Here is a 21,940-nt window from a genome sequence, read left to right as displayed (position 1 = left end):
CATACTCTCTCAGTGTACCCTGAACAGTAACTGTCTCACTTCTTAATACAATATATAGAAACTGTCTCTCTAGAATATTTTAAAATCTGATCTACTTTAATTTAAAAGTGATTCACTGTGAATGTGTTACATTTAATGTATTTTCTGCATGAGCAAGACGACCAGTAGTAAAATATCACCAGCCAAAAACAATGCGATTAACATGCAGCATTTTTTAATTTCCATGTCACTGCTGTAGTATATCAACCTAGACATTAGAAAAAGTCTTATCAGCTAGCACATTTTGTGCCTGTGGGTGTGTCTACCTGTTCATTGTTGCACCGCAATTATAGTACATCAGGGTTAGTATTTGTAATTACAGGCTACTGCGAATTAGTAATTACTAGATTTAATGTGCCATAATCAGTGCTACTTCGCAATAGCACCAACACACACTTTTTTGTGATGCTAATGAGAGCAGACTAATTCTACTGCACATTAGCATGGGTTTTGCCTGCCATGCTAATGAGCAGTAGAATTCGTTTACTATGCCTTTAACGTCTCGTGTAAATGCACCCTGTATTAATTCTATTATTTTAAGGAGATGTTCCTGTTTATTTTTATTTAAATATCTACAAAGATTCATACAGTCAGGGATAAGTGAATGATAAAACCCTGTAGGTAAATAAATCTCTCCAAAGCATATTCCATATTTTCCAACACTCAAACTGCATATGTTGTTCAAATTACTAGACTTGCAAAGCAACTAGCTAATTTGTATTTGAAACAGTAATATAATCTGAAGATTTTTTGTGATAATAATATTAATTGAGAACAAGCAATGATCTCGATCCCTATCAAATACTATAGAGATAGGAGTCATAAGTATCTAAACAGATAGAATCACTTGCCATAACAGTGATTAGTGTAATGTAACTAATACATTACACTAACTAGTATGAACAAACCATAGTCTGACAACTGGTTGTTCAAACCATTCAATTAATGTAATGATGAATATGTTGTAGACATGCTTGTCTCATAAAGAAAAAACATGGTTAAATTTGAAGTTAATAGGGATTTTATTCTTGCATTTTGTTACTTTTGCTGATAATATACCACATTCTAACATACAGTGCAGTTTCAGGCTTGCCAAAGTGTGTCATTTCCTAATACAAATATGACTGGAGAAGTAGGATGTCAATATCCTAATGCAGCACATTACCTGGGATAACTAAAAAAAGGCTTTTAATTCTACAGATAAATAGATATGTATTTTTTTCAGAAAAGAAGAAGGAAACCTTTCAAATACATTTTTCTTGTTTTCAGGTACAGTTGGAGTGCAGACATTACTGCAGATTCCAAAACAAGAATTTAGTCAAATAGTTTGCCAACAAGTAAGGAAACATTTTCTTTCAAAACAACAATTACAGAGCTGCAGATATCATTTGAATGGTTCCCCCATTATTATGTGTTATATGTTATAGTGCTATGTAGAAGGAAGTGCCCTAGCTGTCAAAGATGGTTGCTTTTCTGGTACACTAGAAAGGTATGATTATACAAGATAAACTGCCAGTGCTTTGGACCAAATAAAGTGTTTTGCTTCATTTTTTTGATGAGGAAAAGGAAGGAAAATGCTCTGTAACCTCCAAGAATTAGTAATTCAGCACCAATCTCTTAACTTTTCCTATTGCAATGTAGCCACTGCCTCCATTTCTCCTCAGTTTTGATCTATGTCTTAAATTCCCTCAATGCTGATAGATTATTTTACCCAGAAATCAGTCAGCCAGTCTCTCAAACTATAGAGACCCACAATGGATCTAGTCTCTTCTCTGGTCTCTCTCTTTCTGGAGAGCAGATCTGCTGCATACATACATCCTTGTTTCTTTTTTCACAAAGCTTATTTTGGAATTTGCAGTCACGTGAACCCTACAAGATCTTGCTGCTTGGACAGGATTGCAAGAATCTGCAAACATACTTTATAGGAACCAGAACCTCCTGTTATTTTATGCTAAAATGTTAATATATGTGTAACTGAAAGGCATGTAACCCATTCTTAAACACTTTAAACAAAAGACATATATTACAAAACTAAGTCTATAGCTTCTCCTTTCCCAATACCAACTAAAGAGTTTAATTAAACACACACCATACTGTTTTCCTCTTTCTGATGAAAAAAATCATATGGAAGGGAGAAGAAGCAGTCTCCAAGGTAGTTAAATGCCAAAGCATTTGCCATCCATAGGTCAGACAAACACAAGGACACATAAAACAAACAACACTTTAAACCAGGAATTTTCAACCTTTTTTAAAGCGTGCACCCATTCTGGTGGGTACCTCTCCTAGACTGTACCCCCTGGATGGGGTGGGGAGGGGGGTCCACTGGCAACCAGTTGACAGATGAGGGAGGGGGAACCTCCAGCAGCTAGTCGATTGGGGCAGGGGGTGCTGGTACTGCTGCTGCTGCTGCCATGCGCTGCTGTTCCTGCCACCATGCATTGCCTGCCACCACCACACACCACCGCTGCACACCACCACCACCTGCCACCACCTAAGGCACGCAGTGGCTCGCAGCTTCGGGCAGCATGTGCAAGCAGTAGGGAGCGGCAGCACGTGGTGATAGAGGCGGCTTCCCAAGTACCTCCGCTTCTCCGTGCCACTGCCACGTACCCGCTAGGGTCTTCCCAAGTAATCCCACTGGTATGCATACCCCCCTGTTGACAACCCCTGTTTTAAACTATCTACAGAAGTCACTCTGTATCCAGTACCAGCCACAGTACCACCATGATACCCAAGTCATTCAGTGAAAAATATTTTCCTATTTAACACTTCATTTCTGACAGGTAGGCAGGAGGATGTAATAAATAGAGCTCCAAATCCTTAAGTAGTAGAGCCACCCTGCCTTGTGCTAGATGCATCACAGCTAAACATAGCTATTATTTACTAAACTTAACTTTAGTAAATCTAAACTTTAATCCGCATGATTAAATTTCATCCCATTTCTATTACACTAGTTCTCACGTCAACTAATTCCTTTTGTATATTTATTACTTCCTTTTTATCGCAGATATCTCCCAACTTTATGTCATGAACAAATTTCATTATTCATATAATATATATTCAAAAGCTTTTCCTGGTACTGAGAGCAGGCTTATGTGCCAATAGTTACATGCAATGTTTGTTTTTTTTTTCTTCCATATGTATGTTATCTCCAATTATGTTTTTTGATAAGTGATTAGATAAATTTACCGAATATGCTTTATACCAGACCTATATTTTTACACACAAGGTACCATATCTATTCACATATCACAAGGGCCTGATCAGACATGCATATTGTTTTAAGAAGGCAAACTGAAGAAAGAAAGATTTTTTTTCCAGGCTCCTAGATGTCATACCACCATGGAGAAGGGTTGAAGACCCATCAGTGTCATTGTAGCAGGGCATGAGAGCACACCTGGTCCCTTAAGGGAGCAAACAGCTGGAGAGGCTGTTTGCAGGTGGTGAAGGGGGCTAATGAGGGATGCACATAACCAGAAGAGGGTTCATGCTGAAGCTATATGCCCAGAGCCTGCACCAGTCAGGAAGTCTAGCCCTGGCAGTTATGAAGGGAGGAGCTCCTGATGGCAGAGCACCAGGACTCCTGAACTGACAGTGGAGCTGGCAAACTGGGAGATAGGTAATGCACCCAGGACAGAGAGGGGCTCCTATCTATAGACAGGTAGCCTTGGTTTTAGGTTAAGCCTAGAGAGGGTTTGGATGCCTGCTAGAGGACACAGGTGCTTTGATATAGTTGCACCAGGGTTTAACCTTGAGCCCTGCTGGGGAAGTCTCAATGCTCATTTTAGAGTCCTGGGTATACAGGCCCAGAGGGGCTGACCAAACTAGGGGGTCTCCAAGCCCAGGGGAGGGGCTGAGATCTGGATAAAGGGGTCCACAGACCCGGAGAGGGACTGCTTATGGAACCAGGGGGCCAAGAGCCCAGAAAAGGAGTTATCATAGAATCATAGAAAATTAGGGCTGGAAAGGACCTCAGGAGGTCATCTAGACCAACCCCCTGCTCAAAGAAGGACCGTTCCCAACTAGATCTTCCCAGCCAAAGTTTTGTCTAGCCATGTTTAAAATCCTCCAAGGATGGAGATTCCACCACCTCTCTAGGTAACCTGTTCCAGGGTTTTACTACCCTCCTAGTGAGAAAATTCTTCCTAATATCTAACTCAAACTTCCCTTGCTGCAACTTCAGACCATTGCTTCTTGTTCTGCCATCTGCACCACTGAGAACAGTCTAGCTCCACCCCTTTTTGAACCCCACTTCAGGTTACATGTGGGATAAAGCATCTGAGAGTTCAGGGAGAAGCTGGGTAAGGGACCAAGAGGTCTGAGGGCCCAGACAGGGGATGAGAGTGTGAAGTGGGGTAGTGACAACACCTGCAAGGATTGGGGCATGGTGCAGGGGAGGAACAGAGCCATGCAATTTGCTTATAAGGATACAGATGCCCTGCAAGGGTATAGACAGGATGAGGGCTGATCAGACTCACAAGCTGAGTCAAAACCAATAGGGTCCAGGAGGGACCTGGTAAGGGACATTACACGACTGGGACTCACTCTATGTCCCATGGGCAGCCTCCCTCATTTAACTCTCCATAAAAGAGGCATAGCAGGAAAGTAATCAAGGGAGGGCAACATTAGAGTGAGCTGGGACAACATTAGAGTGAGCCACATGGCAACCAGGGAGCATCACAGACACCCCTGTGATCATGAACCTGCTGTAGTCACTCCCCCTACCCCTGCTGCTCTGCCAACAGCTATAGGTTTAATTCTCTTAACCACTGTCATTAACCTGCTCAAAACTTGAATTTATTAGGGGCTGTGAAAGGGTTAAACCCATAGCATGTGGAGGAGGAGTGAAACTGATCTGGGGACTCTGCCCCTGCTCCATGTGCCTGAAGTGTTCAGCCATGGGTGATCCCCCGAGGCCATTCTAGTGTTCGTGCTTCTATTCCAGTGCAGAAACCAGTTTCCTTGTTTTAGACATGCACTCCAAATTTGGATGGTTAATTTTGGGTGCATGGGGAGAAGGGGAAGTGTGGAGGTGTATGTGTTATGTGAATAAATAGGGTTCCAGAATTCTGGAATCATGATTACCGAGTCCTGAAGTGTTCACACTGAATTCACTGAGACTTGCTCCTATTTCACTTATAGTAATGTTCATTCTCAACTCTTCATTTCCATTAGCCATCCTGCCTTTGCCTCCATTTTTAACATAATTATCCTTATTGAAAATTGAATAAAATTATTACTTTAGTTGTTGGACCATATCTAGATCTAGAACCTTTACTCCATTCTCACTGTATATAGTCCCCACTTCTTGCCTTGTTTTCTCTCTATGGTTATAACCAAGAACCTTTTGTGATTCTGCTAATGTTTTTAACATGGATTGTGAGATTTAGAAAATATTCTCTCTTCTACAAATCCTCCGAGTCAAATATAACTGTTCAATTAATTGCAATTACTGATTGCACCTGGATAACAAGAAAAAAATCAAATTAGCACAGTAAGTGGATTCATATTTACGAGCATCCCACTCCTTGAATCTAGCTGCCAAATATAACTCCTCAGGAATGATCAATTTGATGGATCTCTGTGAACTGAAAATGCTTCAGAGATCAAAGTTATGGCAAATATACAGTCAGTACACTTTTTAGTACTCTATTCACCAGAGATAGCAAGAGCCATCATTATGTAACTATTAGCATCAGCTAGGGAGAATCCTGAAATGACAATGTTTTCTGGAAGAAAAAGTTTTAGCCATGATCCAAGAAAAATGAATATAAAATAATCTAATGATGTTTTAAACAATACAATTGTGCTATCTGTTTCCATAACACCTCCCATCTATTGTAAAAGTAAGGAAAAAAATATACTGTGGTAGGGATATATGACTGAGGAAGGCAGCTATTAAAATTTACTGATCTCAGTATTTCATCATTGACCTTGCATTCTGAGTACAGGCAGTCCTCGGACTTATGACACAACTGGTACCTGAAAACCACATTTTAAGTCGAAATGCTGTAACTCAGAACCGATTTTCCCATAGGAAACAATGTTATAAGTGGGGGATTGGTTCTTGAGCCAATGCCCTATACCCTATTTTCACTAAAAATAATCCAGAATTTTGTACTCAGTTCAATTATAGATAAGTAATATAGCTACATTAATGTATTTAGATTGTAAATAGCAATCCTACTGATTTGAAAGGACTTCTTTGAGGTGACTTTGCTGGACTTTTTGAAGGGCTCTTGGTTGGACTTGATTCTTGGCTGCAGTTTTTTTCTGGAGTCTTGGCTGCTTTCTTAAAAAAGTGTCCAAGGAAGTTTGGAGAGATTTTCTCGAGAGAGATGGGAAATGCAGCAAACTTGTTTGCTGGCATGGCGTTGCATCGGATAAAATGTTGTAAAGTTGAAACTGACATCAGAAAGTTGAAACAGGGCGTCAATTTATAAATGTTGTAAGTGTGAAATGCAACTCAAAAAGTTGTAAGCTGAGGACTGCCTGTAGTGATCAGCTGCATGCTAGTTTCTTAATTAACAGCCTGAAAAAAACCCAGGTCCATCACAAGCCGATTTCTGAGTTGTAAAGGAAGCTGCTGTAAAAATACTAAGTGTCTTAATACGTACACAGAAACCAAGAAAACTAACCCATTTATTAAGCAAGAAAGGTCCTTGTCACAGAGCACTGAGGTGCCCTGCTCCTAAGGAGGAGAAACTTAGGAATAAGAATAAGAAGCCCAGCTGGTGGTTGCCAGGGCAACTGGAGTCAGCAAACGACCCACACCTGCCAGCGGTCAGCTGGCTGTAAGGGGCAGGAAAGCCCGGGAGCTGAGGCCAGGGGGATCCTGCCAGCAGCCAGAGAGGCAGGAGCTCCTAGGCCAGGATGCAAGAAGAAGCCTGACCGCAGGTACAGCTTAAGCTGAGTAAAGGATGGCAGCTCTAAGATGTCTGAGCAACATGGTTTTAGCCAGGCGGCTTTAAATTATGTTACAGCCTAGGGGCTTGTGTTTTGCTTTGTTGTTGTTACACCAATGGTTTGGGTGAGGCTATCCGGGGATGGAGAAGGCCTCATAGGGGACCCACAGTAGCATGGGGACCCCAGCGACAGCAAGGGCGCGGCATACGGAGTGCATAGACCCCAGCCCCAGAGAGAGGGTGCTATTGAGAAGCCCCAGTGCGGGCGTGGTGAGCCCCAGAGGAAGGGCGTAGCATTGCGGTGAACCCCAGAGAAGGGCGTAGCATTACAGTAAACCCCGGAGAAGGGGGTAGCAGTGTGGTAGGCCCCGAGAGACAGGGCGGCTTTACCGAGAAGGCCCAGTGTGGGCACGGAGAGCCCCAGGAGAGGGGCAGCGTTCGGCCCCAGAGAAGGGGACAACACTTAAGAAGGCCCTGAGAGAGGGCAGCATATGGAGGAGGCCCAAGAGATGGGGCAGCGTACAGAGGATCCCTGAGAGAGGGCAGTGCTACGAAGAGGACCCCAGAGAGGGCGAGTGTATATTTGACAGACCAACGTCTATTCCAGCTGCGAAGCTTTGGGCGTGGTATAAGGGGTGGTTGGAGCCACGCATAGCCCCTAAGGCTAGGGTGCCCCTGAAGTACCCATCATAGAGTGAGAACCCATAAGGGGCCCGGGAAACCATGGGGTCTGAACCAACACCAAGAAGTGACCAAGAGGGCGTAAGGCAGCCTCCCAAACTTATCCAAACATCAAAGACGTGGCGGGCGAGAATTAGAGGGTACCCTTGGGCTGACTTGGCATGGAGAAAGGGGCCTTAAGGAGATCACGGCCCTCCTGAAGGACCCCGCCCATGACAGTCCTTTTGTTTCATTATGGAGTTTCTTCTGAAAACCTGTGTATCCATACAGGATTGTAGGATTATAGAAGCAGTGATGTGATGTTTCAAAGACCAGTACACATAAAGACACTGATTGAATGTAAAAACAAAAGTAATACACAGTTCCCTGTCCCCCTTGGACTCTACCCAGACTGCAGTGAGGTCTAGGCTGAGGATGTCCCAAAAGGCACAGTAGAGCTTCAGAGTTAGCCCACTGATGCCCAGATCTTTGTTGGTAGGTATGAGGTAGACGGCATCTGAAAGCTCAGCCAGGGTGACAGTACCCTCCAGACAGTTCTGGTCACCCATGAGGATCTGTGACAGTCCCTTCCATAGGACCTGGTAGTTGTTGGTGTCAGTTTGATTTGGTGAGAAGAGCACCATGTAGAAAGCCCTCACCCTTTCTCGCAGCTCATTGGGATCTATGAGGGGGGTGCCATCCCCTGTCAGGGGGCCACTGATGTACTTCTTGGCACCCCTTCTCTTCTCCAAGTGGGAGTCATTGTCCATCTCCCAGGGGAGTGCGTTATACTAGCAATGAACATGCCACTATAACCATAGCTAAAATTCAGAAACTTATCTTGTGATTATCACTTTTTTAATTAGTTGCCATTTTTTATACATAACACTAACATACATGATAGAGAGGTGACAAATAAAGTCTTAATTGGCTGCAGTGGTTTTACACGCTGCTGCCCATACCCCAAGTAGGGTCCCCTACTTGGTTTCTCTCTCCTTCAACACTTGCATGCTGTCTCATTCTGATGATGGATCTTCAACCAAGCTAATGGTTTATTTGTTTTTTACTCTTATTTACTTTACAGATTTAACAGAAAAGTATCTTTAGCATCCCTCCTGCTCCCTCTCCCACAGACTGTCCATAAATATACAGACAGTTGGCAATCCTGTCCCAGGGAGTTGGGTATTCTTGAGGCTGCCCAAGGTCTCAGCCTCAGGCCGCAGCTTTAACAAGGCTTTCTCTAGAAAGGTGCTTCAATAATTTCAATTCACCACCTTCAAACACTGGGATGTTGGTGGGTGGATATGCTTTTCCCTGTAAACACTTGCCGATTGCCGAATGAGGGAAAACAGTTACTGCAGAATGATCACTTAATACCACAGAATGTCTGTCAATTCCATGTTCTCCCAGTGTAAATTGTCAGTTAATTGCTAAGCAGAAGCAGGGGCACTCTCCCCACCTGAGCACTGAGCAGTACCAAAGTAGCCACATGCCCTGTGGGGGTTGGGGCGGGGGGCAGGGGAGGAGAGTGAAGAGCAGTGCTGTGTGGAATACGGGGAGGACTAACCAGACACTAACTGACATCTAGTTGACATAACTCTTAGCTCATGGTCTCTGGGTCCTCTGCCCATTAACTCAAAACTTCATGGCTCCAAGTCTCTCTCAAAACTTGGAGAATCTACTGGCGTCTGATGGCTTGAAAATGGTATTTAAAAGGTTTGCTTTTTGGGAATTGGCTTATAGCTATAAAAGGGCTCGGAGACCCCCCTGGCTTAATAGGCAAGTCATGGACCTTCTGAAATCAAGATGAGAAGCCTACAAGGAATGGAAGTTAGGAATAGCTACCAAAGAGGAGTACACAGCAATAGCCCACACCTGTAGGAAGCTGATCAGGACAGCAAAAGCACAAACAGAATACAAAGTGGCAACTGAAATAAAGGACAACACAAAGTCCCTCTTTAGATATGTATAGAGTAGGAAAAAAAAAAGAAAAAAGGAAAGCATAGGGCCCCTGATGACTGAAAAGGGGCATCTGATAACCAACACTCAGGACAAAACTGAACTCCTGAATGAATACTTCATGTCGGTATTCCACTATCCAAGGGTGTTATTCTACTTAACAGGATGCAGGATGATCATGGTGGGAGTAACCACACTCTCATAGTTGGCATAGATCTTGTGGGAGACCACCTACAAAGACTAAATATCTACAAGTCAGCAGGACCAGATGAACTACACCTGAGAGTGCTAAAAGAACTGGCCAATGTCATTGTGCAAACTATGGCCAAGTTATTTGAAAATTTGTGATGCTGAGGAGAGGTCCCAGAAGACTGGAAGAAGGCCAATGTTGTGCCTATCTTCAAGAAAGGAGGAAAGGAGGACCCCAAGAATTACAGGCCAATCAGTTTGACCTCAATCCTGGGTGAAATTCTAGACAAAATTATCAAAGAGTCCATCACTAACAGGCTAACAGAAGGTAGTATTCTGAAGGATAGCCAACATGGCTTCATTACAGGCAGGTCATGCCAAACCAACCTCATCTCCTTCTACAATCTGGTAACTCATCACCTGGATAGAGGAAATGAGGTTGATGTTGTATGCTTGGATTCCAAAAAGGCCTTTGACCTGGTCTCCCATGATGTTCTCATGGTTAAATTGGAAAAAATGTGGCCTCAATTCCTTTACAGTCCAGTGGCTAGGAAACTGGCTCCATGGTAGGACCCAGAGAGTACTGATAGACGGGCCGGAGTCATCATGGTGGGAGGTGACTAGTGGTGTCCCTCAGGACTCAGTACTCAGACCAGTGCTCTTCAATGTGTGTATCAATTATTTGGCTTTGGGTATTAAATGTGAACTGGCAAAGTTCGCCAATGACACCAAACTATGGGGGAGCATGGTCACGCTCCAGGACAGGCTGGCACTACAGGTCAACCTGGACAGACTTGAGGTGGGCGGACCTCAGCCTGATGTTGTTTAATACAGAGAAATGCAATGTGCTCCATCTGGGTAGAAATAATCCACAACACATTTACAGGCTTGGCGGTGCTATGCTAGTCAGCACCACAACTAAATGAGACCTGGGTGTCATGATAGACAACAAAATGAACATGAGCCACCAAAGTGATACCATAGCTGCCAGAGCTAATCAAACATTGGAGCTAATCAGGACAAGAAAATAATCACCACTAGTCCAAAATGTTTGAAACTCAACTGAGGAATGCGATCCTATTCCAATAGAGACAAACGGCTTTCCCATTCCCTCAATATGTAGTCTAATATGCTGAACCTATTCCACACTGCAGAGATGCATAATTACCCCATTTTGGCAACATAAAGTTTTATACAACTCCACAGGAGGGAGTCAGATCTCCCATTTTGTCCATCAGGTAGATACATACATGTCCTACATGTCTGTAATATTAACTCAGCTTGGAGAGATGGCTACTTGAACTGACTAACAAAAGAGAGAAGAAAAGGAGAGAAGAAGAAATTGCAAAGAGCAAACCTACCATTTGGGATATTTCCTGGGAAGTGGATGACTTGGGTTGTACACTTCCAGTCAGAGAGAGTTTGAATCCATACCTCCCACTTCCCTGGAAAGTGCCTTAACAACTAGGCTATGTGTCGAGGAGGGTCAAGGGAGTTTTCCATCCCCCCTATTGAAGCTGGGCCACTGTGTGGAAAGGAATTTAAAATTAACTGGGGCCAGAAGGAAAAAAATAACAATAGACCCTGATTCAGGTACTTTCCTCCCTTGGTGGGAGGAAAAACTGAGTTATGGCCCCTGCTCCTAATGTTGTTGATACATTTTTCATTAAGTAATCATTCCAGGAAAAAGTATGTGAAATAACCTACACATCTCAAAGACAGAATAGATTCTGAGACTTCTTGTTTAGTCCTTCCTTCAAATGCAATAGGTCAGAACAATTTGTGCCTAGATGTGCAGGCAAAGAACTGTGTACTTGGTCCATATGAGGGTGGCCAGTTTCCTCTGGAAATTGATTTTTTGACATCAGGATGTATCTTCAATGACTGGAGTACAGTTACAACATTTTCCAGGTACATTATTTACTAGTGTTGTGGGCTAGTTAGAAATCTTCCTGGCATCTTGTCTGCTTATTTTTGGTGTCCAGGTCAACAGCTGCCATTGAACTAATGTAGTGCACTACACGAAGGCTTAGTGGAGTATCCATTACAGTATCCTAAGCTGATAGAGACAGTCATAACAAAAAAAGGAGGGACATACATGTGGGAAAGGTGGCAGTTTTTTGAATCACAGATTAGTGCTCCAATAGGAAAGGAAATTCTATGTTTGAAAATTACAGCTTTCAATATGTTGTGCTTTTGAAGCAAACAGAAATCTTTTTGCTGTCTTAGCATGAGTTTCCTTATGGACATAGTATGGAGCAAAGTGCTAACAGTATTACAGTACATTCTTATTATCTGAAGGGTGGCTATAAGAAACATTCAAAAGCAGATTTTCGTAAGTATTTTGTTTTTAACTATACTGCGGGAACTGTAAAAAAAACATCTTTAAAGAAATTTGAACTCGGATAAAAATCAAGCTGAACCTTTAAATTAGTTGATGTGGAAACTGAAGCCCCAAGATAAAATATGCTTCCTTAATCCATTATTAGGAACAATGCTTATTGACATTTTTACATTACCTTCAGTAGCCACTATGCATTCATAAATCTCAAAAGACAATAGGCAATGTGGGATTTATAATAGGAATTAAAACACTTTCATTTCTCAAGTCAAAAAAATCCTCACATATTGAACACCTTTATAGAAAAAAAAAAATAGGTGCCATTATTAAATTCAATTCTTCCCCTTTCAGATTACAAACCTTAATTTATCTGTTCCAGCTTTGTACCTTGAGATTCGAGCCATCGAGAGAGGAACTGATAAGGTGTCTAGCCAGCGCTTCTCATATTTTGGTTCATTAGCTATGGGTGAGGAAGGTGATGATGGAGCCTGTGCAGAATAAATGAGAATCAGTACGCACAGTCTATCAGATCATACAGTGCAGAAAGCATGAATATGTATCTGTGCCTGTGTTCTTTTAAAAAAACCCTAATAAAGTATAGCAATAAAACTGTTTTGGAAACTCTAAGTTTAGGAGAGAAACTGAAATATGCAATTAAGTACAACAGAAATCTTGGGTACCCTGCTTGTGCTTTAATTTCATTATTTGTCTGACATTAAATGCATTTATTTTAATAAAAAATTAAAGCCCACATCTGATTTGCAATAAAAATGATGTTCATTTTACTCTGTTATACACAAATATCATATTCTTCTCTACTAATTCCCTCTGACTATAACAGAAAAAAAAAATCACTCTAGGATAAAACTTTATATAGAATGCACAACTGCCTTCCTTGAAAATTAGTTATGGATAGCTAAATGGGGGAAAGTCCATACAACATATTCATACAAAGGACTACTGCAATCATGCAATAGCAAGGCCCATACAATAGCAATCAAACAATAACAAAACCTGTTTTTTATTGTTCTTGACTGGTATATAGTGAAATTTACTGATATATCAATTTCTTCACAGATTTAAAAATGTTGTTTAGATATGGACTAATGAACTTTGAGAGTTTTAGCCTTGGAGTTATGCTTCAAATAATCTGACTGGGCAGTTTGCTCTCTCTGAAGAACCAGACACACAGATCATGACACAACCTGGAAGGATTCCTATTATCAGAAGAACAGTATTTGTTGCATGCTAAAGATATATCAAATCTTTGAGGTTCTGAATAGATTATAAATCATTACTGATGATGTGCAGATCTGGGATCATATTGATCAGTTCCACAACATGCGAAAGAATAAATCACCTTAAAAAAACTAGGAGCAAAGGTCAGTTGCTTAGAAGAGATACTTAGTGATAAAGGGTTTTTATACATGTGCTCTGGGAGGTGGGGGGGGAGGGGAGGCATTTTAATTAGAATGGCTCCCAAAGCTTTAATTAAAGTGGCTCTTGGAGCTTTAGTTAAAGCAAACCCACCACCATTTTTCAGTTTGGGGATACTGACACACATGACCCTGGAGCTTGCTAGAGCGCAGTAATTACCACACTCTAGCAGACTCAATTAATTGAGTCTGCTCCAATGCACTCTAATTACAGTGATTTGGAGCAGCCTTGATGCATGTGTATAGGTGCCCAAAGAGGGTCAAAAACCTAGAGAAACCTTTATGCTGATCCATGGATAAATCATTCATGCAACCCTAAGTTATTACAACTAAACACTTCATTTTGAATACTGTCCGAAGAGACTAAAAATGGAACATGGATGACAAGAATTATGATGCATACCACTTTTCCTATAGAGCGAACTGGAGTAACTACATACCAGTCGTCAATTTCACCTTGGGTTCACCTTTTGTTCGATGTAAATCAGCTCCCCTGACACTTAGTAGCCAGGTGCAATAACAGTGGCTATTACAGGCAGAGAGCTTGGGAGATTAGATTGTGCATCCACACCTTATCACAAAGTAAAATCCACAGTAACTTACTTCATAGTAATTGCGCTGCATGTCTGCACATTTCAAAGTGAAAAGATCTTTGGAATTAAAAAAAACATGAAGTTTTGCACTAAACTAGCCTTTCATCTCAGTAGATACAAGCTTTTTAAAATGATAGCCTCCTGGGATGCACATACATAGCAATGACAAAGGAACAGAATTTTACTCAGATTGAGAAAGAAATGGTGGCAATTACTTCTTCTTCAGAGTGATTTTGAGGTTGTTTATGGGTAAATCTCTGGGAAAGAAAGATAAAGTATATATTGTTCAGTTATGACTGTCCTCAGGGACTGCCAATATTTTATAGAGGGAAACTGAGCCAGGCACTGAGGGCTAATTAAGCTTCAGTGGGAACTAAGTGCCTAAATACCTTTGTAGATCTTGGTGAAAGTAAATTTCCTGAAGTTATGAAGAAAACAGGACAGAGTGGCACCTTAGAGGTGTCACCTTACAGGCAACAATATTCTTTGCCTTCTGTCTGACTTCAGATTAATATGGCTAACTTTCTGTCTCTACTCATGAGGTCATGAAGAAAATCTGTTTGCAAAGCAGGGAATCAAATCCACAATCCCCTGGTGTGAAGATGTTTATAGGTGAACTGTAGAAAAACAGTGTTGATGTAAGGAATACAAAACCAAATCTATTCAAGATGACACAGCCTCAGGATTGCCAATATTATACATTAAAAAATTATCTGTAAGGCTTCACTAGTTCCCAAAATAGAATTAAGAAATTGGCTTAAAATCAGAAGTTGATTTTTTTCAAAGTAATACATTCTAGATTATTTTTATTATCCTTTTGGCTTATGTTGAGCCATTTAGGATTAACATTTTAAAGCTTGTTCTTCACAATCATTAGAACTAAGAATTTTGCTTCTTTTAAAACAAAACAAAACACCAAAAAAAAGAGGAAGCTGCAATTTTCATGGAATTACAGAACCCTTGGGAGTTAGTGTTTTTAGACCAATGGCAGTTATGGTGACATATGGTAAAACTGCCCCAAATTTCAACCTAGAGCAGCTTAAAGGCTGAAAAACCTTTAGGGAAGGCCACATCTATACCACACTTATACAATGTGTAGCATAATCAGGGTTTCACTTGTTGAAACCTAGTTGCAGATGCTACTGACATATGGATATTTAATACAAATAATTCAGAGAACAATTCAAGATCATTTTACAATCCAAAAGTGGAAACTACAAGTTCAAAAACCTGGCTGGACCATCTTGATGAGAGTGACATACATGTTGGGATTCTGTACAAACCTACTAGGACAAGGCATTCTTAACCTCTCTCTGGAAATCTTCAAAGCCTCTCTGATTATTAAGTGTAGAAACATGATTCAAGGTGGTTTACTGTGCCAAGTATGAACTCTACAATAAGTACAGGAAACAGAATGGAAAAGTAACACTTCAAGTGCACAAAATTGTCCCCCTTGCTGTGAGGTTGAAATAGATGTATTTGAACTTAAAAACAAAGCTTCTCTCTCCTTTGTGGGCTACTAAAAAGGTTTTGTTTGGCAAAGCTATTGTAAAAACACATCAAATTACATTTGCAGTGATGGCACACTATAAATTTCAGTTTCCTCAGCATGAGCTTCCAGATAATTTTAAAACAGAAACAGCTCAAGATTCACGAGTTGCTCGCTTCGGCACTCTATATACATATCTATCTCTGGGGATTTCTCATAGACTGTTTTGAGTACTCAGAGCCATTAGCAGCCTGTCAGTAAAAAAGCAGAGAACTTAATCAATGCAGATTTCAGAGATCTACAGTTTGAATTCTTAGAATATTCACCTCCTCAGGTTCACCATGAATAGAAAAAAAAAGGAGGGGACGGGATGGGACGGGACAGGACGGGACTGGATTTCTGTAACAGAATCTTTACTTGAGCTAAAAAAACAAAACAAAACTAGCCTTGAAATTAAGAAACCAGAACAAAAAAGAAATATTACAACAATAGCCTGAAAAGCATGGATTCACTGCAACTGGAAGACAATGGTAGATTCTGAAGAAAATGTTTCTGGCAACTTTCCAGAGTAACAGTAAAATCCATGCCAAGGGCTGTCAACAAGGAAAAGTGAGTGCAGAGAAAATGAGGGTGTAAATTTACAGCATACTAGCTACTCCATACCAACTCCCTGTGTGAACATTCTTAGGGCACAATTCTGATTTACCTCCTAGGTGACCAAACATCATTTAAGACTAACACTGAGTTGTCCAACTAAAGTTTAGAAGTGATTACCCACTTGGGGTACATAAGTGCCCCCATTATATAAATAGCAATATATCTGTGCACTTTTGGATTGTACATACACGGGGCCCTATGCATTCAGAGGAGGTAACAGAATCACTCCTACACCATAGCCAGGTAGCTTGCATTTAGTATGAAGCTGCAGTTTGGTAGACCACTAGATGAAAGAAAATGACAGCCTTAGAGCTCTTAAGTGCCTAATAAGAGAAGAGAATCTAGACCACAGCATGTGTACAGACAGTTAGTTCACAGTTGCTTCTCCACAGACCTTCCCCCAAGCTTTGCAATAAGTTTTCCATGTAAAAAAGCCTAAAGATTATAGGCACTCTACAAAGAACAGAAGTTTGCTTTTCCCTAAAGAGACAGAGGGAGAGGAGCAGAAAGCTTTTGGCTATAACGCGACAAGGTTTTTGGCTCATCCCTCCCTACTTAATATACATGGAATGAAATATAAGCTTGTGAATGCAGGAGTATAGTTGGTTAAGTTGGAAGCACGTTCAGAAGTCGTGTCCTTCTGACAAGTATGGGAGTGGTTAGACCAATGTGTCTAAAAAATACAAAACAAAACCCTTAACAACCCCTTGATATCACTGAGAAATTACAACTAAGCAAAGATGATAACTTGGAATTTCTGGAGACAAAAGACAAGTGCCTGTCCACCTGATCCCTCTAGTAAGCCTCAGAAACTTGGGCCTACTGGAGCCATCTCTGGGATAAGATCATTTATCCTTTACTATTTACATTCCTTTTACATCTTAAGCTTTCTGTTGACACTGACAGAAATGCTGCCAATTAGTGGCATTTTTTTCTAAACCCAAATGGACCCAGTTCAGAAATGTCATTTGAGATAGGACACTGACCAAACCGCTGATTGTAATGTTATCTAATCATTATCTACCTCAGACAGATTTGAACTGGTGACTTAGAAGGGAAAGATTCTGTATCTCATTAGCAATCACTGAGCTATGAAAAGCAGTTTAGGGGAGTGCTTTTGTAAAATTTTGAAACATATTCTAGGGTAACTCATTGAGGATCAACTAGCAAGTCCTCCAATAAAGAGTAGGACTAATCAGACATGCTTCTAAAGTGGTGCTTCTACAACTGAATATAAGGAGAAAAAATGGTATCGCAATTGGTTGGAGCTGTCACCTTTACATGGTCTTATGACAAATGATTTACAGACCATGGGCAGTATTTTTAACTGTCATGGGCTCTAAAGCTCTTTAAGGAAAATATCATGTCCAGGGAGATAAGTGACTCTTAGTCTTACCCAGCAATTTAATTTACAAGTTCAATTAGAGCTGCTCCTTGACATCAACCTCAGAAGCTTTTGAGTTTTAACACACTTAAATATTTATTTTTATCAAATGCCTTAGTGAAAAAGTCAGGTTAATTTCAAACTACATACTTGTTCTGATTTTTTAAATGTCACAGAGAAATACATGAAGCCTACCTGGAATAAGAATCTTTAAAAAAAAAATGTTGCTTGTTTAATGTCTAACTTGTATTTATTTTTATGACATCATTATGGTCATGATCCTTTCTTCTTTGCATATCTTAAACTGACTGACTTCAAGAAGGCATCTTTGACTTTAGTGGGTGTTTTTTGGGACAATAAGGAAGTGAAATGGGAAGTAGCATTAGAAACAAAGAAAAATACATGCTATTAAGCATGGGCGACTGGTGCCAGCTTAGTCAGGGGGGCACATGCCCCCCCAGTGACCAGTCAGCTACTGGAGAGGGGTCCCCCTTTGGCCATTGGCCAATCTAGGCAACTGGGGCGGGGGGAATCTCCCCACGGCCAATTGCGTTGACTGGGAAGCATCTGTGGTGCTCCTGGAAATGGCAGTGGTGCTTTAACTGGTGCTCCCGGCCTTAATTTCACCCTTCTCACACTCTTCAATCCCTGGGAGTCCTGGACCCAGGCAAGGCTGCTCTTTTGCTTCTCAGCTCTGACTCAGGCAAGGCTGCTTGCATACTGCTCAGACTCCTGGGTCTCTGACCAGAGGCAGATTAAGGTGTACTGGGGCCCTGGAAGCACAAAATTGGAGGCCATCTCCCCACATGGGAGTTGGGCTGCAGGGAGCAGGGGAGAGGGGCCCCTTCTCCTCCTAGTGCTGGTGAGGGGGACAGGGGGGAGCCTGCCAGGCTGGGGGGCACATGCCCACCTCTTCTCCCTGTGCTCCCCACCTCTGCTACGGCCACTTATACACACACATGGAAGACAAGGTTGTTTGGGTAAATCTGATATCTTTTATTACACCAACTAAATAGTTGGAAACATTTTTCTTAGCAAGTTTTCAGGTTCAAAAACACTTCATCAGGCTGAGGAAGCATCTGCAGTTGGTGTGTGCTCTTCCTGGATGGAATGAATAGTAAAGAAGCCAGAGGCTAGTGTGCACACAAGAAAGCCAGTCAGTGAAAATGTAAATTGAGTCAGTGGGTGAGAGAATTAGTGGGTGAGAGTAAGTGGGTTTCATCGAATCAGTTCTTAAACCGCTTGTCATGCAAAGAGTGTGTTCTGTCCAAGACACTACAGCCTTTCTATGAAAACTTAAGAACATAGACCACCTTCCCAGCAACACCCTCCTAGCCACCATGGATGTTACCAGCTTATATACCAACATCCCACACCAGGATGGCATTCAAGTCTGCCTTACAAGAGCAAGATGACAACTCCAAGTACAGACCAAAGATATTACTGACTTTATACACTTCATCCTCACACACAACAACTTCACTTTCAATAACCAACACTTCCTCTAGACCATGGACACAGTTATGGGCACCAGAATGTCCCACCGTATGCCAACCTTTTTATGAGCCACCTGGAAGAAGAATTCCTCAAAGATTCCACCATCAGATCCTTGCTATTGTTAAGATATATCGATGACATCTTCATCATTTGTACTGAAAACCTGCAATCTGATTGAATTTCATCAGAAATTCAGCAGTCATCACCCCTCCATCCAACTATTTCTTGAGCACTCCAGTATTAAGATACCACTGAATTTGCATGGAGGAGAACACCCAGGATTGCCACCCCACAAATCATAAAAAGGCTTTCACTCAACAAGGACACTCCTCCAGAGAGATAGATCGCACATTTCAAAGAGCCACCTGGATACCACGTGAAGAACTGCTGCAGTACGAAAGGAAAACCCCCATGCATTGCACACCACTGGTTATGACATATCACCCCTCCCTCCATCTATATTGAAAATCCTCAAACTATTGCAACCCGTACTAGGAGGAGACCCAATTCTTAAACAAGTATTTTCAGAACCACTCATCTTAGCCTTCAAACAAGCACTGAACCTTGATAACCTCATGACCAGAAGAAAACTTCCTACAGCCCAAACACACCGAATGTATTCAGACCATGCCATGACAAGAAATGCAAAACCTGCCAACATACCTCCACCACCTTCACAATTACTACACCCTACAGCAGAACCATCAGCACTCCGAGATCTTACACCTACAGCTCCAGAAATGTTATGTATCTCATCCAGTGCACCAAATGCCCTGATGGAAAATATGTAGGAGAAACCAAACAACAGCTGTGCACCATAATGAATACACACCAGAAATATATCAAAGACAAGAACACTCAGTTAGCTGTGGGGCACATTTCTCACAAGAAAACCACGCTCTCTCCAATTTCTCAATTCTCCTCAAAGGGAATCCACAAAACACTTTTCACAGATGAGCCTATGAACTTCACTTCATCAACCTACTGGATACAAAAAAATCATGGACTGAATATACACAGTGGATTTATGACACATTATAACCTGCTTGACATCTGACTCCCCAGGCACCTCTCCACTATTTAACTGCTACTTTTATCACCCCCCATACCTTTGCCCCAGCCCATCTCAAAGGGTTTTTAAATCTGAAAGCTTGCTAAGAAGAATTTTTCCAGCTATTTAGTTGGTCTCAAAAGATTTCATATTAACCCAAATAATCTTATCTGCCTATCTCCCTATCCCTATAAGAAGGGAATTGTATGGAGTGGAGGCAGGGGGGATTGCTCCCTATCCCTATAAGAAGGGAATTGGGGAGTATTTATTCACCAAGGCGCCCCCGGGGGTTACAAGAAATAATGGTCACAAGCTAGCAGAGAGCAGATTTAGATTGGACATTAGGAAGAACTTCTTCACAGTTAGAGTGGCCAGGGTCTGGAATGGGCTCCCAAGGGAGGTGGTGCTCTCCCCTACCCTGGGGGTCTTCAAGAGGAGGTTAGATGAGTATCTAGCTGGGGTCACCTCTTTCCTGCCTATGCAGGGGGTCGGACTCGATGATCTATTGAGGTCCCTTCCGACCCTAACATCTATGAATCTATGAATCCTTAGACCAACACGGCTACAACCTACACCTCCATGCACACACACAGGCGCACAGGCGCACACAGTCTACTTTCACTCTCTGCACATGGACACAGCCAGAGTAAATTAAACCTGATGCCACCATCTACACATGAACATGAGCCACCACTCTAACCATCTACACATGAGTTTAGCACAGTAATTTACTTTGCTGTGGGATAGTACCGGTGTCTGATTGGACTATCTGACAGTGCTGTAAACTAGTTTACACTGGCACAATTTTTTCACACATGAAGATGGTGACCCTTTACTACATAGTAAATTAGTTTATTGTGCAATAAAGCACACATGTAGATGCACCCACTGATGCTTTCTTGATCAAAAGAGAAGAGGCCACTTAATGGATGCTGAGAGGTGACAAAGGCACTTAATGGACCTATACCTGAATATGTATGGATTAAAAGATAAATATATTTGTGTGTGATCCATCATCCATGTAAGTATTACCTGCATAAAGGCTTTAGGATCAAGTCCTATAGACTGTGTCCAGATGTGTAGGGGCACGCATGTATAGTGGCAAAAATAATAGTGGCAGAAATTTGTGCTGCTACTTCTTGCCATAGTGCACCTCCACTTCGTGGAGGGACAAATTGTCCTGCTTCAGGCAAACTGCCTGTGCCCAGCTCCTCCTGGCTTGCTGGAGGGCACAACTGAAAGAATGGAGATGCTCTGGCCAGCAGTCAGAGCAACTCCCTGGAGGACCAAGCTTCATATTTCAATAAAATATATTTGCTATTTATATTTTGCATTTCTCTCATCTGTGAGAATGACAGACCAATCAATTTGATATCTGTTTATAGCAAAGACAAGGACTTTGATGGTCCTTAGTTCCTGTAGGAATTCATTTTACTATTTTGGAGTATTTCCAAAGAGAGTTCTGTCTCCTACACAGGCAAGTTTTACCATATTGATGATTTCATTGAGCCAGAGAAACAAAGCTGTCAATCATAGTCTTCATCCTACAATTGTTTAGCTATCTCGGTCCAAAATAAAGCAAGCTTTCTCAAGATAAAGACCTCACCTTCAATTTGTTTTTATATAATATGATACAGCAGTATAAGGAAGTGGCAGAGCACCTAGGGTAAATCAGAAGAAGCAACTTCCAGTTCATGACTGCAGAAACTCCTTTTTTTCACAACTGTTCCCCCCCCCCCC

At 41.6% G+C, this 21,940-nt stretch overlaps 1 protein-coding gene across 1 annotated transcript in view; it reads right to left on the bottom strand.

The window, feature by feature from the left end:
- Window positions 1–21,940, bottom strand: part of SNTG2 (syntrophin gamma 2) — a 462,462-nt gene that overhangs the window by 165,066 nt on the left and 275,456 nt on the right. Inside the window, exon 11 of the mRNA XM_025203382.1 lies at window positions 12,454–12,581. Within this exon, the coding sequence (XP_025059167.1) occupies window positions 12,454–12,581 (128 nt within the window). The remainder of the gene's footprint in view (window positions 1–12,453; window positions 12,582–21,940) is intronic.

The sequence above is a fragment of the Alligator sinensis genome, unplaced genomic scaffold, assembly GCF_000455745.1.
Source record: "Alligator sinensis unplaced genomic scaffold, ASM45574v1 scaffold832_1, whole genome shotgun sequence".
Taxonomy (NCBI): Eukaryota; Metazoa; Chordata; order Crocodylia; family Alligatoridae; genus Alligator; species Alligator sinensis.
Note: the sequence above shows the minus strand (reverse complement) of the source record. Positions and strands in the feature narration are given on the sequence as shown.